We start from the raw sequence: 20,133 nt of genomic DNA on the forward strand, positions 1-20,133 counted from the left end.
GCTCAGAGAGCACCGTTTGACTCTCACTCACTCATACCTTCAAAAGCATTTATTATATGAAACAACATCTTACAAAAAACACACATCATGACATATTAGAATATAGACAAAAATAAGTGATTGATTGTTACATAACAATAATGTTCTGGATAGCAAGCCACACCAGAAACCATGATAGGAGAGAGACAGTGATTAGCAATGCTGATAGTACATTACTGACTTGAGGGCTCCCAATGTCTTTAAGAGAGAGTGGCTAAGAGCTGAGAGAGAGAGTCATCATGTATGCTATGTTGCTTCAGTCAACTATGTTCGCGGTTGCCCCTTCATGCTTGAAAACCTTTCTAACACTATATTACAATGAATCTATGATCAAATATTTACAATGGTCTTAAAATTCATGACTGATTGTTAATATGAACAGAATGCCTTTATTCCATAGTCCATGTTCTAAAGAATGTTCCACAGAGTATCTCGTTCCCATGCCTGTTCAGTTAGTTACAGTCAGCTGTTGTGCATCCTCCTCACATTGCTGAAAAACAAATCAGGAAAGAGAGTGGATCCTCCTGACATTGCTGCAAATAAATGCCCATTCCTAGAACGCTTGGGCAGACTATGCACAAGTATGGTAAAAAATAATAATATATATACTGGAAGGATGGTGGATATACTGTACATTTCCAATAGAGGATGAACCAGCCCAACGAACCAGCAACAACACTTCCACTGCCCTCTTCAGTTCAAATTTCTGAGGCGTTATGGGGCAGTCAAGAGTACCTCCCCTGGCATGCCATGCTATCCCACTGGGAGAGAAGGAGGGCTGTTTGCCCAATCCATCCTCTCCTAAGTCCACAAGGGTCATATTCATTAGTACACACCGCAGCAGTAGGTTTTCACAACGGTAAACGAAAACAACTGGTTCAAGTTCAGGTCGTCCCTCCCTGATTCAGTCCGTTTTGGTTTGTAATGAACGCGACCCAGTCTTATCAGGCTCATGAGGAAGGCTGAGGAAGGCTCTGGGGCTGCGTGGCTCCCTATGTAGTGCCCTACCTTTGACCAGGGCCCATAGTGTACTACCATTAACTTACCAGTAGTGCACTATATAGGGAATAGGGTGCCATTTGGGACGCAGACCTGGCTTCCCCCCCTCAGACCACAGACACCCCATGGCCAGGGCAGGTGAGAGCGGCGGCCACGTCGGGCCTCTCGATGCGGGCCAGCGCTGAGCACAGCAGTCCCAGGGTGGAGCCCTCCTGCTGGGCCCAGTTGGAGAGGAGGGTGTGTACAGGGGCCTCGCCGCGCCCAAACAGGTCCATCTGCTCGGGCTCGTAACCCAGCGCTGTCCCCAGGATCCTCCAGGAGCCTCCACGGCCCTCGCCCCCCTCCTGGAGCAGACGCTCCACCTCCTCCTGTCTGTGGGGGGGCAGGTTGATGTACAGCCGGCTGTCCTGCTTACTGTCCCTCTTACTACCTGGGGGGGGGGGTAGAATACACAACAACAGACACAGATAGTCACAACTCCATTCAACAGTTATAATAGATGAGAAAAGCCAGTTAGAAAAGACCTCTGACTGTAAGTTGTTCTGGATAAGAGTATCTGCTAAATGCCAAATGTGCTGTACATTGAGAGAGATTAGAACATATATTCAACTTGGGCCTCTGTTCTCACTCAAGTAAAAGTGTAGTGCAGTGAAGCCGATTCTGTTGTAGTCTTGATAATAATAATAATAATATGCCATTTAGCAGACGCTTTTATCCAAAGCGACTTACAGTCATGTGTGCATAATAATTTTTTTGTGTATGGGTGGTCCTGGGGATCGAACCCACTACCTTGGTGTTACAAGCGCCATGCTCTACCAGCTGAGCTACAGAGAACCACAGATGGCTGTTTGTTGTTACCTTTGCTTGGTTGGCTATCCTGCAGGCTGTGTGAGTCCAGGAACACTCCGCTGTCACTGTGGAGTTTCTCTCCTTCAGGAGTCGTCCCCAGCTCTGCAGCACGGGCTTTACTCAACGCCTGCTTCTGCTTATATGACGTCCAGCTGACGAGAGATGGGAGGAAACACTTTTACACTCTTTACTAAACATAACAACAGGATCATTTTATCACAACCTAGAACAGAAATACATGACGGCAATCGAAAGGCTTGCAAACTCCCTCTAGCCAATGCTTACACCAATGCAATGCTTCAAAATCCATTTGGGAGAAGTGAGAAGAATCAGGAGGCAGCCAATGAGACTGCAGCGTGTCTCCTGTGAACTCACCACTTGTAGGCGACGTAGAGCAGCAGGCCCAGCACCACGGCAGCCAGAACAGAAACGTAGACCAGGATGTTGTTCCTGCTCCCATCATCCTGAGGGGTGAACCCGGGGCCCCCGGGGGCCGCTCTTCCTCCAGGGGCAGGGCTGGCCTCGTCCCCCTCCTCGTCATCATCCACCAACCCTAACCCAGGCAGGCGAGGAGCGGCCAGAGGGCCGTCAGACTCAGGGGGACGAGACAGGATGTGGAGCTTCTTATCTGTAGGTGGAGAGAGATGGGAGACTGTTGATTAGAGAACCACTGAACCATGAAGGAAACACTAAAGAGAGAAGGAGGCCACTTGACATATCTGTCCTTATCCCTGTCTCAACATCTAATCAATGACATATCTGTCCTTATCCCGGTCTCAACATCTAATCAATGACATATCTGTCCTTATCCCTGTCTCAACATCTAATCAATGACATATCTGCCCTGTCCTTATCCCTGTCTTAACATCTAATCAATTACATATCTGCCCTGTCCTTATCCCTGTCTCAACATCTAATCAATGACATATCTGCCTTGTCCTTATCCCTGTCTCAACATCTTATCAATGACATATCTGCCCTGTCCTTATACCTGTCTCAACATCTTATCAATGACATATCTGCCCTGTCCTTATCCCTGTCTCAACATCTTATCAATGACATATCTGCCCTGTCCTTATACCTGTCTCAACATCTAATCAAGCCTCGACACATCTACCATTGGCACAATGTTTTTTGTTGTTGATAATAAGTCAATGACAGCGTATAAAATGTGAGGGCTTTCATACCTACAGTTGATGCAGACACACAAACAGACACAGAGACACAGACAGACACAGACACACAGACAGACACACAAACACACAGACAGACACAGAGAGACAGACAGACACAGAGACACAGAGACACAGAGACACAGACAGACACAGAGACACAAACACACAGACAGACACACACTGTCTGTCTGTGTCTTTCTGTGTCTGTCTGTGTCTCTGTGTCTGTATGTGTGTCTGTGTCTCTGTGTCTGTCTGTGTGTTTGTGTGTCTGTCTGTGTGTCTGTGTCTGTCTGTGTCTCTGTGTCTGTTTGTGTGTCTGTGTCTCTGTGTCTGTCTGTGTGTTTGTGTGTCTGTGTCTGTCTGTGTCTCTGTGTCTGTATGTGTATCTGTGTCTGTCTCTGTGTCTGTCTGTGTCTCTGTGTCTGTTTGTGTCTCTGTGTCTGTCTGTGTCTCTGTGTCTCTGTGTCTGTCTGTGTGTCTGACACAGAGACACAGACAGACAAAAACAGACACAGAGACACAGACAGACACAGAGACACAGAGACACAGACACACAAACACACAGAGACAGACACAGAGACACAGACAGACACAGAGACACAGACAGACACAGACACACAAACACACAGACAGACACAGAGACACAGACACACACAGAGACACAGACAGACACAGAGACACAGACACAGAGACACCGACAGAGACACAGACAGACACAGAGACACAGACAGACACAGAGACACAGACAGACACAGAGACACAGAGACACAGACAGACACAGAGACACAGACACACACAGAGACACAGACAGACACAGAGACACAGACAGACACAAACACACAGACAGACACAGAGACAGAGACAGAGACACAGACACACTGTAAAGATATTTGGTAACACTACTAACTATCTGAATAATGACCTTGTTGCCTGAAATAATCCAGCAGCAGTAGTCTGTGAGGGCCTGTCAGCTACCAGCCCCCTCTGAACCTGCCAGCTACCAGCCCCCTCTGACCCTGCCAGCTACCAGCCCCCTCTGACCTAGTCAGCTACCAGCCCCCTCTGACCCAGTCAGCTACCAGCCCCCTCTGACCCAGTCAGCTCCCCCCCCAAACCCCTTCTACAGCCAGCCTATTTTAGGATCAAACACTGCTGGGGACTCCCCTGACCTCCACAGGGTCAGATGGGGTGACCTGTGTGTGTTCAGATGACCAGACTCCTGGGGAGATCCAGGCCACTAGGCAAAGGCTTGGTCATTTGGAGCCCAGTGAGGGGTTACCATATTGGGGTCACCGTTGTGCCAAGGCCCTGGGGTCTGGTCTGGGGGTAGTTAGGTTGTTAGGCCCAATTTAAGAGCTGTCGGCTCCGAGCCATTTGACTGCAGCACTTAAGAGTGTTTTTTTCTCTGTTGGACTGTGCTCATGTTTCCTCAAGAGTGTTGCTAAGTGTTCAGATTAGGTGTGGGTACAGGTGTTGGACACATGTTCTCTCTCTCTCTAAGGTGCTTTATTGGAATGGGAAACAGACACTATATATACAAAAGTATGTGGACACCCCTTCAAATTTGTCGATTCGGCTATTTCAGCCACACCCTTTGCTGACAGGTGTATAAAACCGAGCACACAGCCATGCAATCTCCATAGACAAAAATTGGCAGTAGAACGGCCTTACTGAAGAGCTCAGTGACTTTCAACGTGGCACCGTCATAGGATGCCACCTTTCCAACAAGTCAGTTCGTCAAATTTCTGCCCTGCTAGAGCTGCCCCAGTCAACTATAAGTCCATACACACCACACACAGAGACTCACCCATGCAGAGGGTGTCAGAGTTGAGCTGGCAGGCTCTGATCTCCACCTCGGTGTCAGAGCATTGAGAGCATGCCTGGCAGGGCTTGGTATTACTCTTCTCCTCTGAGAACGTTCCCAGGCGGCATGGTTGGCACTGGGTGTTCCCCTGGGCACCGCACAGCCTCACCGCCCCCTCGCCTCGCCCGCACATAGTGCAGGCGGCACACAGCCCCGCCACGCTCGTCCCATCCCGCCATAGGTAGAAGTGCTCGTCACAGTCACAGTGGGTATCCAGGGTGGCGCTGCAGGAGGCCAGCTCTGGGATGCCAGCCGGGCAGCGGGCACAGGGGAGGCACGGGGAGAGACCGTCTGATGGGGAGAACGTTCCTGGAACATACAGGTATAGTTGATTTGAATGTATCTCACAGTATTATCAATATGTATGTACCGTAGTTGTAAGTCTACTGGAGGAATGGCACATGCAACAGCATCTAAACCCTATTGCCTCCATGACTCACCCTCAGGGCAAGGCTGGCACTTGGTGTCCTCCATCCCACACTCTATCTCCACCCCATGGCCTGGGGGGCAGTGGCTACAGCACTCCCCTGACTGGCTGAACTGCCCACTGACACAGGCATCTCCCAGGGCAACCTGGAAGGAGAAACAAAACAGTTAGCTTAGCATTAATTATCAGATAGATTAGATTAGATTAGATTAGATTAGATTAGATTAGATAGATAGATAGATAGATAGATAGATAGATAGATAGATAGATAGATAGATAGATAGATAGATAGATAGATAGATAGATAGATAGATAGATGGATAGATGGATAGATGGATAGATGGATAGATGGATAGATGGATAGATAGATAGATAGATAGATAGATAGATAGATAGATAACACCAGGGCCACAAAGAGCAATGCTAAGATGAAGGTAAGGTAGGACAGGGTACGGTAGGGTAAGGTAAGATAAGATAAGGTATGGTAAGGTTGGGTAAGATTAGGTAGGGTAAGGTAAAATAAGGTAAGGTAAGGTAAGGTTGGGTAAGATTAGGTAGGGTAAGGTAAGGTTGGGTGAGATTAGGTAGGGTAAGGTAACATAAGATAAGATAGGGTACGGTAAAGTAAGTGGTGCTCTCTAGGTGCTGCAGATGCCAGTGATGAGGGAACTCTTTTATAGATCAAACTGATAAGTGGTAAGTGGTTGTGACAAGCCAACACATATATATGCTCAAGACTAGGATGGAAGCTATGGTGAGAAGCCAACACATATGCTCAAGACTAGGATGGAAGCTATGGTGACAAGCCAACACATAGATATGCTCAAGACTATGATGGAAGCTATGGTGACAAGCCAACACATAGACATGCTCAAGACTAGGATGGAAGCTATGGTGACAAGCCAACACATAGACATGCTCAAGACTAGGATGGAAGCTATGGTGACAAGCCAATACATAGACATGCTCAAGACTAGGATGGAAGCTATGGTGACAAGTTATGTTTGGAGGAGTAAGGGCACAAGCATCTCTCTCTGCTGGTCTCAGTCAAGGCCAGTCCAGTTCCACCAACCAAAGCCTAAAAAATAAGACCTCAAAGTTCGTTCCAGATGTGTGGAAATCAGGAAATCACTTACACACACACACACACACACACCCCTCTGCCTGCCTCGCCATCGGACGGAAAGAATGGGGAGAAGGTGGGCGTATTGAAAATAGTCCTTTTTATATTTTGATCTGGCTCTGTTTGCATTTCTTCAGAGTGCTGAGCGCTTATCTGCACCGGCCGGGTAATGGAGGGGCCAGGCTGTGTCCCATATAACACCCTATTCCCTTTATAGTGCACTACTTTTGAACAGGGCCCATAGGGCTTATCGGGCTCTCCTCAAAGTTGTGCACTCTATAGGGAATAGGGTGCAATTTGGGCGGCAGACCCAGTGTGTGTTAGACATGAGGGATTCATCAGACATTCCTAAGGGCTTATAGAGCCTAGTGGCTGCAGCCTTGCAGGAGGGACTGGCTTTAAATCAGATGGCTTTAATCAGATGGCTTTAAATCAGATGGCTTTAAATCAGATGGCTTTAATCAGATGGCTTTAAATCAGATGGCTTTAAATCAGATGGCTTTAATCAGATGGCTTTAAATCAGATGGCTTTAAATCAGATGGCTTTAATCAGATGGCTTTAAATCAGATGGCTTTAAATCAGATGGCTTTAATCAGATGGCTTTAGACCCATGGAAAAAATTAAACCCAAAGGAGAAGGAATACACTGAGAGACATGAGAGGACGAAGGAAGGAGTAGAAAGTGCTTCCTTCCTCCCACACTGACACATTCCACATGGGTGTGAATGACATTATAGTCACAATGTTTGTGTGTGTCTAAGTCTCTTGTCCTCAGACACAGCGAGGGGTGGGAGGGAGGAAGGGAGGGAGGGAGGGGGAGGGGGAGGGGAGACGGTTGTAGCCCCAGGCAGAGGTGTCAGTTAGCCCCTGCAGCCCAGCATGTGTGTGTCTGTTATGGTGAGAGGGGGCCTTTGATGTCCCCCGCCCCCCCCCCCAAGCCCTGCAGGTGTGTGTGTGTGTGTCCCTCCCTCCCCTCACTCTGTCTGAGAACAAGAGATTTACACACACACTCCTCCCCTCCCCCCATCAAGGCCCTCATCTACAGCACACATCTGAAATGCCCATGTTGAGGGCAGATTGGCCCACTAGCCACTATCCCTGGAGCCTGAGGGCAGTCAGGCAGGAACTAACAGATGTCTAACAACTGACCTCCTGCTAACAGCTAAACAACCCTCTGATGTTTCTCTGCTGTATCCCAAATTACACCCTATTCCCTATATAGTACACAACTTTTAACAAGGGCCTATAGGGCTCAGGTCAAAACTAGTGCACTACGTAGGGAATAGGGTGTAATTTGGGACACACATATGTCTCTGATGTCTCCTCCAAGGAGCAGCGTGTGTCAACATGTGGAGCCTCCAACAAGCCCAACACACACAGGAACCAACGCACACACACAAACGCAAACACGGACGCACACATGCACGCACGGAAACACACACACACACACACACACACACACCATGCCATCATTCCAGTCACAAAGCTGCACTAAAACAATTCCACCACTAGAAAGGAAACAGCTTTTAAGGGGAAGGAGGGCACGTTTAATTCCAAGAACAACAGCACAGAGGCTTTATTGCACCACTATCTGAGGAGCCAGACAACATGCGAACCTCAGCCAGCGCAGATCTGCAGTATCAGGGTGATGGGGGCTCAGTTTCAACAGGTATTCATCTCAGAGATCACATGAGCTTCTACAGTGAGCTGTGGTTGTCTTATCACTGTGATATGTGGTTGTTTTACCTACCTTAGTTGAATGCACTGACTGTACATCACTCTGGATAAGAGTGTCTGCTAAATGACCAAAATGTAAATGTAAGAATGGACCATCACATGGAGTGAGAAGAGCTTGGCTAATGGCTTCTAGTCTATTTCAATGGCTGTGTATTTAGGCTGTGTATTTAGGCTGTGTCCCAAATGGCACCCTATTCCCTACATAGTGCACTACTTTTGATCAGAGTCCTATAGGGTGCCATTTGAGATGCACAAGCCTCGTCGCAAACCAGGCTCACTAAAACGGGAAGCCTGGGGAAGTTCCATGGCAGAAATCAGCTAAAGAGGGGTCGGAACTCGGTGTAAATCAGTGACGCCTCACATGTCAAACCAATCAAATGCCTTGCTTGGGCGGAGCTCCAAAAGTGCTCACCAGATTAGTGCTGTAGGAGCAACAGTGTGTGAGGACAAAAAATGTCAACAAAACAAGCACTGGTGACAAAACATTTTAGAACGTTTGCAGCACGATGGTATTCACAGCATTTCTCTGTTGTTTCGAGATGAGCTAAAGCTGCAGCAAGAGGGGACAATGCTGGCCATATCAATATTTTTACGTTTCTGAAGTGATTTTTGGCTATAAAGGCTAGCACGAGAGACAAGAAGTAGCTAGCCACAATGAGGTTCATTTTGAGAAAAGTCAGCTAACCATGTAAGCTACCCAGGTATAATTAACTACTAGCTAGTTAAATTTCTCTCACAATTATAAAGCCAACAAAAATTGTATAAAAACAGCATATTATTGACCTAACAGGTTAGCTGTGTTTGCCAAGTTGCTAGCTTATCCAGGGTCAGTGATACATTGAGCAACCGTGTACTGTCTATCTATGGGAACAACTGCAACCTTTTTGCTAGCAACATTGCTAAAATGAATGAAATAAAATGAAACTCATAAAATGTTAACTGTAATGCTTGTCTCCTGTAGCCTAACTGTCATCTCCTTATTTTCATCCTGAACCTAAATTACAAGGGTTGGATTTGCACTAAACAATTTTATGTCAGCACTTAAATGGCATGTACAAAATCTGGTATATGGGTTGCCTCATATACATTGTCTACTGGTATCATTTTAAATTGAGAACATACAGTGCCTTCTGAAAGTATTCACACCCCTTGACTTTTTCCAAGTTTTGTTGTGTTACAGCCTGAATTTAAAATGGATTAAATACAGATTTTGTGTCACTGGCCTTCACACTATGTCAAAGTGGAATTACGTTTTTACACATTTTTTACAAATTTATTAAAAATGAAAAGCTGAAATGTTGAGTCAATAAGTATTCAACCCCTTTGTTATGGCAAGCTTAAATATGTTCAGGAGTAAACATTTGCTTAACAAGTCACATAATAATGTGCGCAATAATAGTGTTTAACGTGATTTTTAAATGACTACCTCATCTCTGTACCCCACACATACAATTATCCATCCACTGAATGATACATATTTTGTGGCAGCGATGCTGTCTGGTAGCGTCTCCAACTGGTGCTTCATCATGTTATAGACCAGTGACGGAGGCTGGCAACAGCACACACACACACACACAAAAACACACACTAAGGAGAGAAAGTCCAGACAGGGTCCACTCCAGCTCTACTTTGCTCTGCAGAGACAGACCCATTGGCATTTCCTCTACTGCTGACCAAATATAGAATTAAATATTCCCCTCCGTGCACCAGTTTAAGGGGTGGAGTGTGTGCGTGTGTGTGAGAAAGAGTGTGTGAGGAAACATCCACACTGCCCGGGGCTTAATGACCACAGTAATCAGGACTGGGACTGACAGAGCTCCGATTTATGGACCTCAGTGGGAATGTGTAACCTGTGTAAAATATCTCAGTACTAGCCTACGGAACAGGAACAGGCAGTTGAGAAAGTCAACATGAAAAGTGAGCTGATTTGCATATGACATCAGAGTGGAATCTTGTTCCAAAAAAGTGCTGACTTAAATTAGATTAATTGTGTACTATTCTGTTATATGCTAGCCTATATAAACTCTTTTCAGACTGTTATGTGGTAGCTCAGGACTTGCTTATATACAGACACATGCAGCCTACACTGTCGACACCTCCTTGGCTCAAGGACCATGAGAAAAGAGAACACAGACCTGATCGGTCTCCTCCAGGGCCACTGGAGAGAGTTGAGGGGCTGCAGTTGCTCTCTCCACTTCGGTAGTAGAGGAGTTGATTCGCTGGTGAGAGGAGACCACCATGGAGACCTATCTGCTTTCAAAAGGGGCTATGAACTCCACGGCTGTCACAGTCACTCCGTCAACACACACACATAAGCAATGCACACACACACACACACAAGCGCACGTACACTCATAAGCATGCAGTCACACACACACACACACCCCCTAAAGCCACCCTTGGGCCTTTTTGAAGTGTGATCCCATTTGATATGATGCATGACTCCTTGGTTGCAGCAGCCTGGAGTTTCCACGTGTGAGTGATGAGCACATGAAAGGGTGGGGAGCCCCAGGAGGCAGGGGCTCTCTCTCAGCACTGACACTGACCCCTGACCCTCACACCCTGGGGACAGAAGCATTAACAGCAGCGTGGTGTCACCACCTCCACCCTGTCCCTCACACCCTGGGGACAGAAGCATTAACAGCAGTGTGGTGTCACCACCTCCACCCTGACCCTCACACCCTGGGGACAGAAGCATTAACAGCAGTGTGGTGTCACCACCTCCACCCTGACCCTCACACCCTGGGGACAGAAGCATTAACAGCAGTGTGGTGTCACCACCTCCACCCTGACCCTCACACCCTGGGGACAGAAGCATTAACAGCAGCGTGGTGTCACCACCTCCACCATGACGCCTCCAGCAGACAGAGGAACAGGAGATGTAGATAGAGGCACTTTTGACCAGAGCCCTGTAGTGCACTATATAGGGAAAAGGGTGCCATTTGGGACGCCCCCCCCCCCCCTTTGTTTTTACACTGCTGCTACTCGCTGTTTATTATCTATGCATAGTAACTTTACCCCTACCTACATGTACAAATTACCTCCACTAACCTGTACCCCTGCACATTGACTCGGTACCCCTTGTATATAGCCTTATTATTGTTATTTTATTGTGTTATTATTTATTTTTTACTTTAGTTTATTTAGTAAATATTTTCTTAACTATTTATTTAACTGCATTGTTGATTAAGGGCTTGTAAGTAGGCATTTCACAGTAAGGTCTACACCTGTTGTATTCGGCGCATGTAACAAATAACATTTGATTTGATTTGACATAATTGCCTCCATTACTCATTATCTGGGCAAGTCTGGTCAAAATGTGGACCTATCAGCCCTGGTCAAAATGTGGACCTATCAGCCCTGGTCAAAATGTGGACCTATCAGCCCTGGTCAAAATGTGGACCTATCAGCCCTTGTCAAAATGTGGACCTATCAGCCCTGGTCAAAATGTGGACCTATCAGCCCTGGTCAAATGTAGTGCACTATATAGGCAATAGGGTGCCATTTGGGATGTATACACTAAGGCAAAGAGATGGGGAGGGAGGGTGGAGGGGTGGAGGGGTGGAGGGTGGAACTAGAGCTGCTTTCCTGTCTGCCTGGTCCATTATTTTCATCTGCACACTGATTACTGTCATCAGCAGTAGCAGGTCATCTTTAAAAAGTCAAAGTTAGGAATCTGGACCTATTTTCTTTTTTACCATGTTGTTTGTTTTGTTCCAGTCAGGGAATATGCTGAGCTATCCATCTCCTCCTAACAACATGACAAACTGCTGGATACCAATAGCCATGCCACTGCAGACTAACAAGCAGGATTCCAATTTATTATTAAAGTTCTCAAAATGCTGACTTACTACTGTCTCTCTCATCAAAAATGTCGCTGTGGGAAAGCAAAGCGGTGGTCGGGAGTTCAAGTGAAAACCAATCTCATACCCCCTACAGAAATCTGCTTAGCATCTAAATGGAAATTAAATTTACTGTTCTGTTACAAACAGGGTGCCCCTTCTCTCTCCACAGACTGAGAGAAAATTATTATAATTGCTTTGCTCTGGATATCCAAACCCCAGCAATAGTTTAACTCATGACGCATTTCTCCCAGAAATTGCCGCAAGGAACTATCTATGAATTGCAATAGAGTTCGGTAATGTAACAGAGAACCTTGGACAAATAAACCATTAACATTAGTGAGCCAGTGTGACTCAATGAGAAGTATAATGACTTAAATCAATTTAGATTAGAAAAAACATTCATATTAAGCAGAGAAACCCAATTGGATAAGTTTTTTCTTTTCAATTTTTTCTTTTCAAACAAAGGTACGTTTTGGGGAACCCAAACTTTAAAAAAAAAAAAAAATGTTTTCCATTTAAACTGAACGTTTGTTGATATTATCCCCTTATTAAACATATACATATCTTTCCAGGGTCACATGAATGCAGAGCATATAATGATCTGATGGCATTTTATCTCTAGTGCTTTGATCTTGAAGAAAGGGTTAGGCCCTGGGAACATGACAAGACATGAGCTGCTGCCTCTCCTCTCTACCACAGGCCCTTAGGTCTATTGGAGTTGAAAGGAGATGAGTGTCAAATTGTCCTCTGCTCCAGCTGTGGAAAGGATTATTTTGACACTTTGATCTGTACAGATCAAATCTCTCTTATCACTTTAACTACCTGCATTGACGTTTAAATTACACAGTCTTATCATTTACGTTTATATTACTAAGTCTTATCAATTGGTAAGGAAGATCAACTAAGATTAGAAAAGAAAAGCATAGTTTATCTCTGAGTAGAAGCAGGAGGTAGATGATGGCGATACGTCACATACTGCAGCTATACAGAACATTGTCAACGTAGAGTGTGAGTAGGCTAGATTACAATGTAACACAATCAAGATGCAAGGCATGTAATTGCAATGTAGCGCGCGCGTAATTCCAACGTCGTTACAATGTAGCCAAAATCAATCGCTTTACGCACATTACGGAATTCACCTCGTGTTGGATGGTAATGTACGTTACTATACATTGCACTGTCAGCAGAAAATAACAGGGACGGAATTGATCTATTCGTGTATTACTGTACAGTAGCCTATGAGATCTATTAGTGAGTTACAGCCTATGTATATCAGGAATAGGAGCGACATGACACTTACCTCCACGAGCAGAAAAAGTGTGCAGACAAAAGCCGCAGCCATATTACGGTTCTTCACCGATAGAGAATCCCGTACAATGAGTTGGCTATACCCTTTCAAAAGTATTTGGGATCCAAGAAGACTTCAATCGCCTACTCCGTGAGACGTAACACAGATAAATGCCAAAAAAGCGCACCTCGGTTCCTAAAAACTATTCGCAGCTGTCACGCCACCACTTTGAAATGTAACAAGAACACGACAAAATGACAGCATTTTTTGAACAGCATCAAAGTATCCTACACATACCGTAGAAGAAAAATTGCCCCAAAACTCAACAGCTAACGTTAGTCGGAGTGCCGCTTCTCATCAGTGAAATCAACTTTCATGAAAGAAAACGTCAGGAAAATAGTAACAATCCTCTACTTTAGGCTACACACAATCTACTTTTACCGTAGACAGTTTCTTTGTTACATTCCCTACAGTTGAGTCACACTTCAATCTTTGTTGGCATGTTCCTCTTGCAGTATGAGTCTGAAGCGCAGCGTTTTGGCCCTAAACGTCAAGCGCTTGGTTCACTATACAGCTGGAGCCCCGTCCTCGCTTTGTGATTGGCTGATACGCGACGGCAATAAACACATTGAAGTGATATTCAAACGGTAAAGAAACTTGATACCCTGTAATAAATAAAGGGGATAAATTCCGGAAATTGCCTTTGGATTCTGTTTTAAAAATGGAAGGTCGGACTTTGATGTAGCCTATGCTGTATTTTGCGGTCTTAATTTTTAAAACCATTGTTATTTTTCCAAGGGGGTTACCGAAATTAATATTTGTGGCTAATACTCTCCCTGTCACTGTCTTTCTTATTAACATAAATAACACAAATAGCAACCTATATTTTTTGTATATAGGTAAACAAGTACATGCTTATAAAATTATAATATGTTGTATATAAAGTATATAGGATAATTAGGATATCAATGTACACTACAAGTCAAACGTTTGGACACACCTACTCATTCAAGGGTTTTTCTTTATTTTTTTTTACAATGTTTCATTGTAGAATAATAGTGAAGACATCAAAACTATAAAATAACACATATGGAATCATGTAGTAAACAAAAAAGTGTTAAACAAATCAAAATATATTTTATATTTGAGATTATTCAAATAGCCACCCTTTGCCTTGATGACAGCTTTGCACACTCTTGGCATTCTCTCAACCAGCTTCATGAGGTAGTCACCTTGAATGCATTTCAATTAACAGGTGTGCCTTCTTAAAAGTTAATTTGTGGAATTTCTTTCCTTCTTAATGCATTTGAGCCAATCAGTTGTGTTGTGACAAGGTAGGGGGGGTATACAGAAGATTTACCCTATTTGGTAAAAGAGCAAGTCCATCTTATGGCAAGAACAGCTCAAATAAGCAAAGAGAAACGACAGTCCATCATTACTTTAAGACATGAAGGTCAGTCAATAGGGACATTTTCAAGAACTTTCAAATCAAATCAAATTTTATTTGTCACATACACGTGTTTACCAGATGTTTTTGCGGGTGTAGCGAAATGCTTGTGCTTCTAGCTCCGACAGTGCAGTAATATCTAACAAATAATATCTAACAATTTCACAACATATACCCAATACACACAAATCTAGTAAGGAATGGAATTTAAGAATATATTAGGTGGGGGAAAAAAGTATTTAGTCAGCCACCAATTGTGCAAGTTCTCCCACTTAAAAAGATGAGAGAGGCCTGTAATTTTCATCATAGGTACACGTCAACTGTGACAGACAAAATGAGATTTTTTTTTCCAGGAAATCACATTGTAGGATTTTTAATGAATTTATTTGCAAATTATGGTGGAAAATAAGTATTTGGTCAATAACAAAAGTTTCTCAATACTTTGTTATATACCCTTTGTTGGCAATGACACAGGTCAAACGTTTTCTGTAAGACTTCACAAGGTTTTCACACACTGTTGCTGGTATTTTGGCCCATTCCTCCATGCAGATCTCCTATAGAGCAGTGATGTTTTGGGGCTGTTGCTGGGCAACACGGACTTTCAACTCCCTCCAAAGATTTTCTATGGGGTTGAGATCTGGAGACTGGCTAGGCCACTCCAGGACCTTGAAATGCTTCTTACGAAGCCACTCCTTCGTTGCCCGGTGTGTTTGGGATCATTGTCATGCTGAAAGACCCAGCCACGTTTCATCTTCAATGCCCTTGCTGATGGAAGGAGGTTTTCACTCAAAATCTCACGATACATGGCCCCATTCATTCTTTCCTTTACACGGATCAGTCGTCCTGGTCCCTTTGCAGAAAAACAGCCCCAAAGCATGATGTTTCCACCCCCATGCTTCACAGTAGGTATGGTGTTCTTTGGATGCAACTCAGCATTCTTTGTCCTCCAAACACGACGAGTTGAGTTTTTACCAAAAATATCTATTTTGGTTTCATCTGACCATATGACATTCTCCCAATCCTCTTCTGGATCATCCAAATGCACTCTTGCAAACTTCAGACGGGCCTGGACATGTACTGGCTTAAGCAGGGGGACACGTCTGGCACTGCAGGATTTGAGTCCCTGGCGGCGTAGTGTGTTACTGATGGTAGGCTTTGTTACTTTGGTCCCAGCTCTCTGCAGGTCATTCACTAGGTCACCCGTGTGCCATTAATACAGGTAACGAGTGGAGGACAGAGGAGCCTCTTAAAGAAGAAGTTACAGGTCTGTGAGAGCCAGAAATCTTGCTTGTTTGTAGGTGACCAAATACTTATTTTCCACCATAATTTGCAAATAAATTCATTAAAAATCCTACAATGTGATTTTCTGGATTTATTTTTCTCAATTTGTCTGTCATAGTTGACGTGTACCTATGATGAAAATTACAGGCCTCTCTCATCTTTTTAAGTGGGAGAACTTGCACAATTGGTGGCTGACTAAATACTTTTTTCCCCCACTGTACATATATGGACAATCAATGACAGAGCGGCATGGACTAAGATACAGTATAATATTATAGAATAGAATACAGTATATACATATCAGATGAGTAGTGCAAGATATGTAAACATTATTAAAGTGACTAGTGTTCCATTTCTTAAAGTGGCCAGTGATTTCAATAGGCAGCAGAAGCCTCTAATGTATTAGTGATGGCACTTTGAAAGTTTCTTCAAGTGCAATCGCAAAAACCATAAAGCGCTATGATGAAACTGGCTCTCATGAGGACCGCCACAGGAATGGAAGACCCAGAGTTACCTCTGCTGCAGGGGATAAGTTCATTAGAGTTACCAGCCTCAGAAATTGCAGCCCAAATAAATGCTTCACAGAGTTCAAGTAACAGACACATCTCAACATCAACTGTTCAGAGGGGACTGTGTGAATCAGGCCTTCGTGGTCGAATTGCTGCAAAGAAACAACTACTAAAGGACACCAATAATAAGAAGAGACCTGCTTGGGCCAAGAAACATGAACAATGGACATTAGAGCGGTGGAAATTTGTCCTTTGGTCTGGAGTCCAAATTTGAGATTTTTGGTTCCAACCGGTGTGTCTTTGTGAGACGCGGTGTGGGTGAACGGATGATCTCCGCATGTGTAGTTCCCACCGTAAAGCATGGAGGAGGAGGTGTTATGGTGTGAGGGTGCTTTGCTGGTGACACTGTCTGTGATATATTTAGAATTCAAGGCACACTTAACCAGCATAGCTACCACAGCATTCTACAGCGATACGCCATCCATCTGGTTTGGGCTTAGTGGGACTATCATTTTGTTTTTCAACAGGACAATGACTCAACACACCTCCAGGCTGTGTAAGGGCTATTTTATCAAGAAGGAGAGTGATGGAGTGCTGCATCAGATGACCTGGCCTCCACAATCCCCCGACCTCAACCCAATTGAGATGGTTTGGAATGAGTCGGACGGCAGAGTGAAGGAAAAGCTGCCAACAAGTGCTCAGCATATGTGGGAACTCCTTCAAGACTGTTGGAAAAGCATTCCAGGTGAAGCTGGTTGAGAGAATGCCAAGAGTGTGTGCAAAGCGGTCATCAAGGCAAAGGGTGACTATTTGAAGAAACTCAAATATAAAATATATCTTGATTTGTTTAACACTTTTTTGGTTACTACATGATGTGTTATTTCATAGTTTTGATGTCTTCACTATTATACGATGTAGAAAATAGTAAAAATAAAGAAAAACCCTTGAATGAGTAGGTGTGTCCAAACTTGTGACTGGTACTGTATAATATTGTAACCTAACACTTGTAATACCGCTAAATAGGCTAAGCTCTACTGTAGTAGCCTATCGAAGCACAAACACTGACATTTAGCTAAGGCCTAAATAATGTCTGGCCTATTTAATTAATGCACTATTTGTAAGTCGCTTTGGATAACAGCTTCTGCTAATGACTGGAATATACATGTAGCCCAGACATTATTTCAACTGATGTCAAATATTCAGGGAAGGCATATGGTATAGCCTCTATATTTTTGGTTTTTGGACAAGCTACCTCTATACATCAATTATTTCCGTTACCTATCAGTTACTTCTTAATTTTAGTAGCCTAGAATGTAGTCTAGGCTACATTACAGTAGCCTATTGTTACGTCCCAAATGGTACCCTATTCCCTATATAGTGCCCTGGTCAAATGTAGTGCAGTAGATAGGGAATAGGGTGCCATTGGGACGTACCAACGGTAGCTTACCAGAGTTGTAACATATCAGTGACCTTCTCTGTTGATTTTCCTTTCCTGGCTGTCTCTTCTCTTCTGTCTCTTTCAGGCAGACAGTCTTTGAAGTGCTACTGCTATTGTGTCTGAGAGATGTCTTCATTTGTCCCCCTCTGAAGTCACAGGACCCCCATGTGGTGCCTTCTTAACTATTTACAAGGTGTGTCATTCACCCAATGTTTATCTTATAAATCCTTTGAATCCTTTAAAAGATCTAACATTAACTTTAAATGCTGCTACTTTCTGCATGCCTGGGTCACACCCATAAAATGGATGACCTCTGATTCTAACTAATAGGCCTAAGCTAAATATCAGTGTTTGTGTTTCGATAGGCTACTACAGTAGAGCTTAGCCTACTTACTGGTATTACAAGTGCTAGGTTACAATATTATATAGTGACATCCTAATTATCCTACACTGCTCAAAAAAATAAAGGGAACACTTAAACAACACATCCTAGATCTGAATGAATGAAATAATCTTATTAAATACTTTTTTCTTTACATAGTTGAATGTGCTGACAACAAAATCACACAAAAATGATCAATGGAAATCAAATGTATCAACCCATGGAGGTCTGGATTTGGAGTCACCCTCAAAATTAAAGTGGAAAACCACACTACAGGCTGATCCAACTTTGATGTAATGTCCTTAAAACAAGTCAAAATGAGGCTCAGTAGTGTGTGTGGCCTCCACGTGCCTGTATGACCTCCCTACAATGCCTGGGCATGCTCCTGATGAGGTGGCAGATGGTCTCCTGAGGGATCTCCTCCCAGACCTGGACTAAAGCATCCGCCAACTCCTGGACAGTCTGTGGTGCAACGTGGCGTTGGTGGATGGAGCAAGACATGATGTCCCAGATGTGCTCAATTGGATTCAGGTCTGGGGAACGGGCGGGCCAGTCCATAGCATCAATGCCTTCCTCTTGCAGGAACTGCTGACACACTCCAGCCACATGAGGTCTAGCATTGTCTTGCATTAGGAGGAACCCAGGGCCAACCGCACCAGCATATGGTCTCACAAGGGGTCTGAGGATCTCATCTCGGTACCTAATGGCAGTCAGGCTACCTCTGGCGAGCACATGGAGGGCTGTGCGGCCCCCCAAAGAAATGCCACCCCACACCATGACTGACCCACCGCCAAACCGGTCATGCTGGAGGATGTTGCAGGCAGCAGAACATTCTCCATGGCGTCTCCAGACTCTGTCACGTCTGTCACATGTGCTCAGTGTGAACCTGCTTTCATCTGTGAAGAGCACAGGGCGCCAGTGGCGAATTTGCCAATCTTGGTGTTCTCTGGCAAATGCCAAACGTCCTGCACAGTGTTGGGCTGTAAGCACAACCCCCACCTGTGGACGTCGGGCCCTCATACCACCCTCATGGAGTCTGTTTCTGACCGTTTGAGCAGACACATGCACATTTGTGGCCTGCTGGAGGTCATTTTGCAGGGCTCTGGCAGTGCTCCTCCTGCTCCTCCTTGCACAAAGGCGGAGGTAGCGGTCCTGCTGCTGGGTTGTTGCCCTCCTACGGCCTCCTCCACGTCTCCTGATGTACTGTCCTGTCTCCTGGTAGCGCCTCCATGCTCTGGACACTACGCTGACAGACACAGCAAACCTTCTTGCCACATCTCGCATTGATGTGCCATCCTGGATGAGCTGCACTACCTGAGCCACTTGTGTGGGTTGTAGACTCCGTCTCATGCTACCACTAGAGTGAAAGCACCGCCAGCATTCAAAAGTGACCAAAACATCAGCCAGGAAGCATAGGAACTGAGAAGTGGTCTGTGGTCACCACCTGCAGAACCACTTCTTTATTGGGGGTGTCTTGCTAATTGCCTATAATTTCCACCTGTTGTCTATCCATTTGCACAACAGCATGTGAAATGTATTGTCAATCAGTGTTGCTTCCTAAGTGGACAGTTTGATTTCACAGAAGTGTGATTGACTTGGAGTTACATTTTGTTGTTTAAGTGTTCCCTTTATTTTTTTGAGCAGTGTACAATTTGATTTGATTTGATTTGTAAAGCTCGCCACCATTGGTCTCTGGAGCAGTGGAAACGTGTTCTCTGGAGTGATGAATC

At 44.7% G+C, this 20,133-nt stretch overlaps 1 protein-coding gene across 3 annotated transcripts; it reads right to left on the reverse strand.

The window, feature by feature from the left end:
- Positions 1–34: 34 nt before the first annotated feature.
- On the reverse strand, positions 35–13,864 carry LOC311110642 (tumor necrosis factor receptor superfamily member 16-like). Of its 3 annotated transcripts, XR_014610712.1 has the most exons (7): positions 13,359–13,864; positions 5,367–5,499; positions 4,870–5,235; positions 2,263–2,515; positions 1,897–2,039; positions 674–1,468; positions 36–529 (listed from the first exon to the last, which is right to left on the reverse strand). XR_014610712.1 is itself a non-coding variant. In XM_084153183.1 (6 exons), exons 1-6 carry the CDS (start codon positions 13,398–13,400, stop codon positions 1,146–1,148), a joined length of 1,242 nt encoding a protein of 413 aa, XP_084009309.1. In that variant the 5' UTR covers positions 13,401–13,864; the 3' UTR covers positions 35–1,145. The 3 variants fall into 3 exon arrangements, 2 of the variants coding, with proteins under 2 accessions (XP_084009309.1, XP_084009308.1); XM_084153183.1 differs by having other exon boundaries at positions 35–1,468; positions 4,870–5,217; XM_084153182.1 differs by having other exon boundaries at positions 36–1,468.
- Between the last annotated feature and the right edge of the window lie 6,269 nt (positions 13,865–20,133).

The sequence above is a fragment of the Coregonus lavaretus genome (genome assembly GCF_964263955.1).
Source record: "Coregonus lavaretus genome assembly, chromosome: 3".
In the NCBI taxonomy this organism is placed as follows: Eukaryota; Metazoa; Chordata; class Actinopteri; order Salmoniformes; family Salmonidae; genus Coregonus; species Coregonus lavaretus.

Bases quoted from the DNA above. Each gene is read 5' to 3' on its own strand.
- LOC311110642 (XM_084153182.1), bottom strand. From the start codon at position 13,400: ATGGCTGCGGCTTTTGTCTGCACACTTTTTCTGCTCGTGGAG. The intron at 5,500-13,358 runs GTAAGTGTCATG...TTCTCCTTCCAG, and splicing joins CACTTTTTCTGCTCGTGGAG to GTTGCCCTGGGAGATGCCTG. The intron at 5,236-5,366 runs GTGAGTCATGGA...TGTATGTTCCAG, and splicing joins GTGCCAGCCTTGCCCTGAGG to GAACGTTCTCCCCATCAGAC.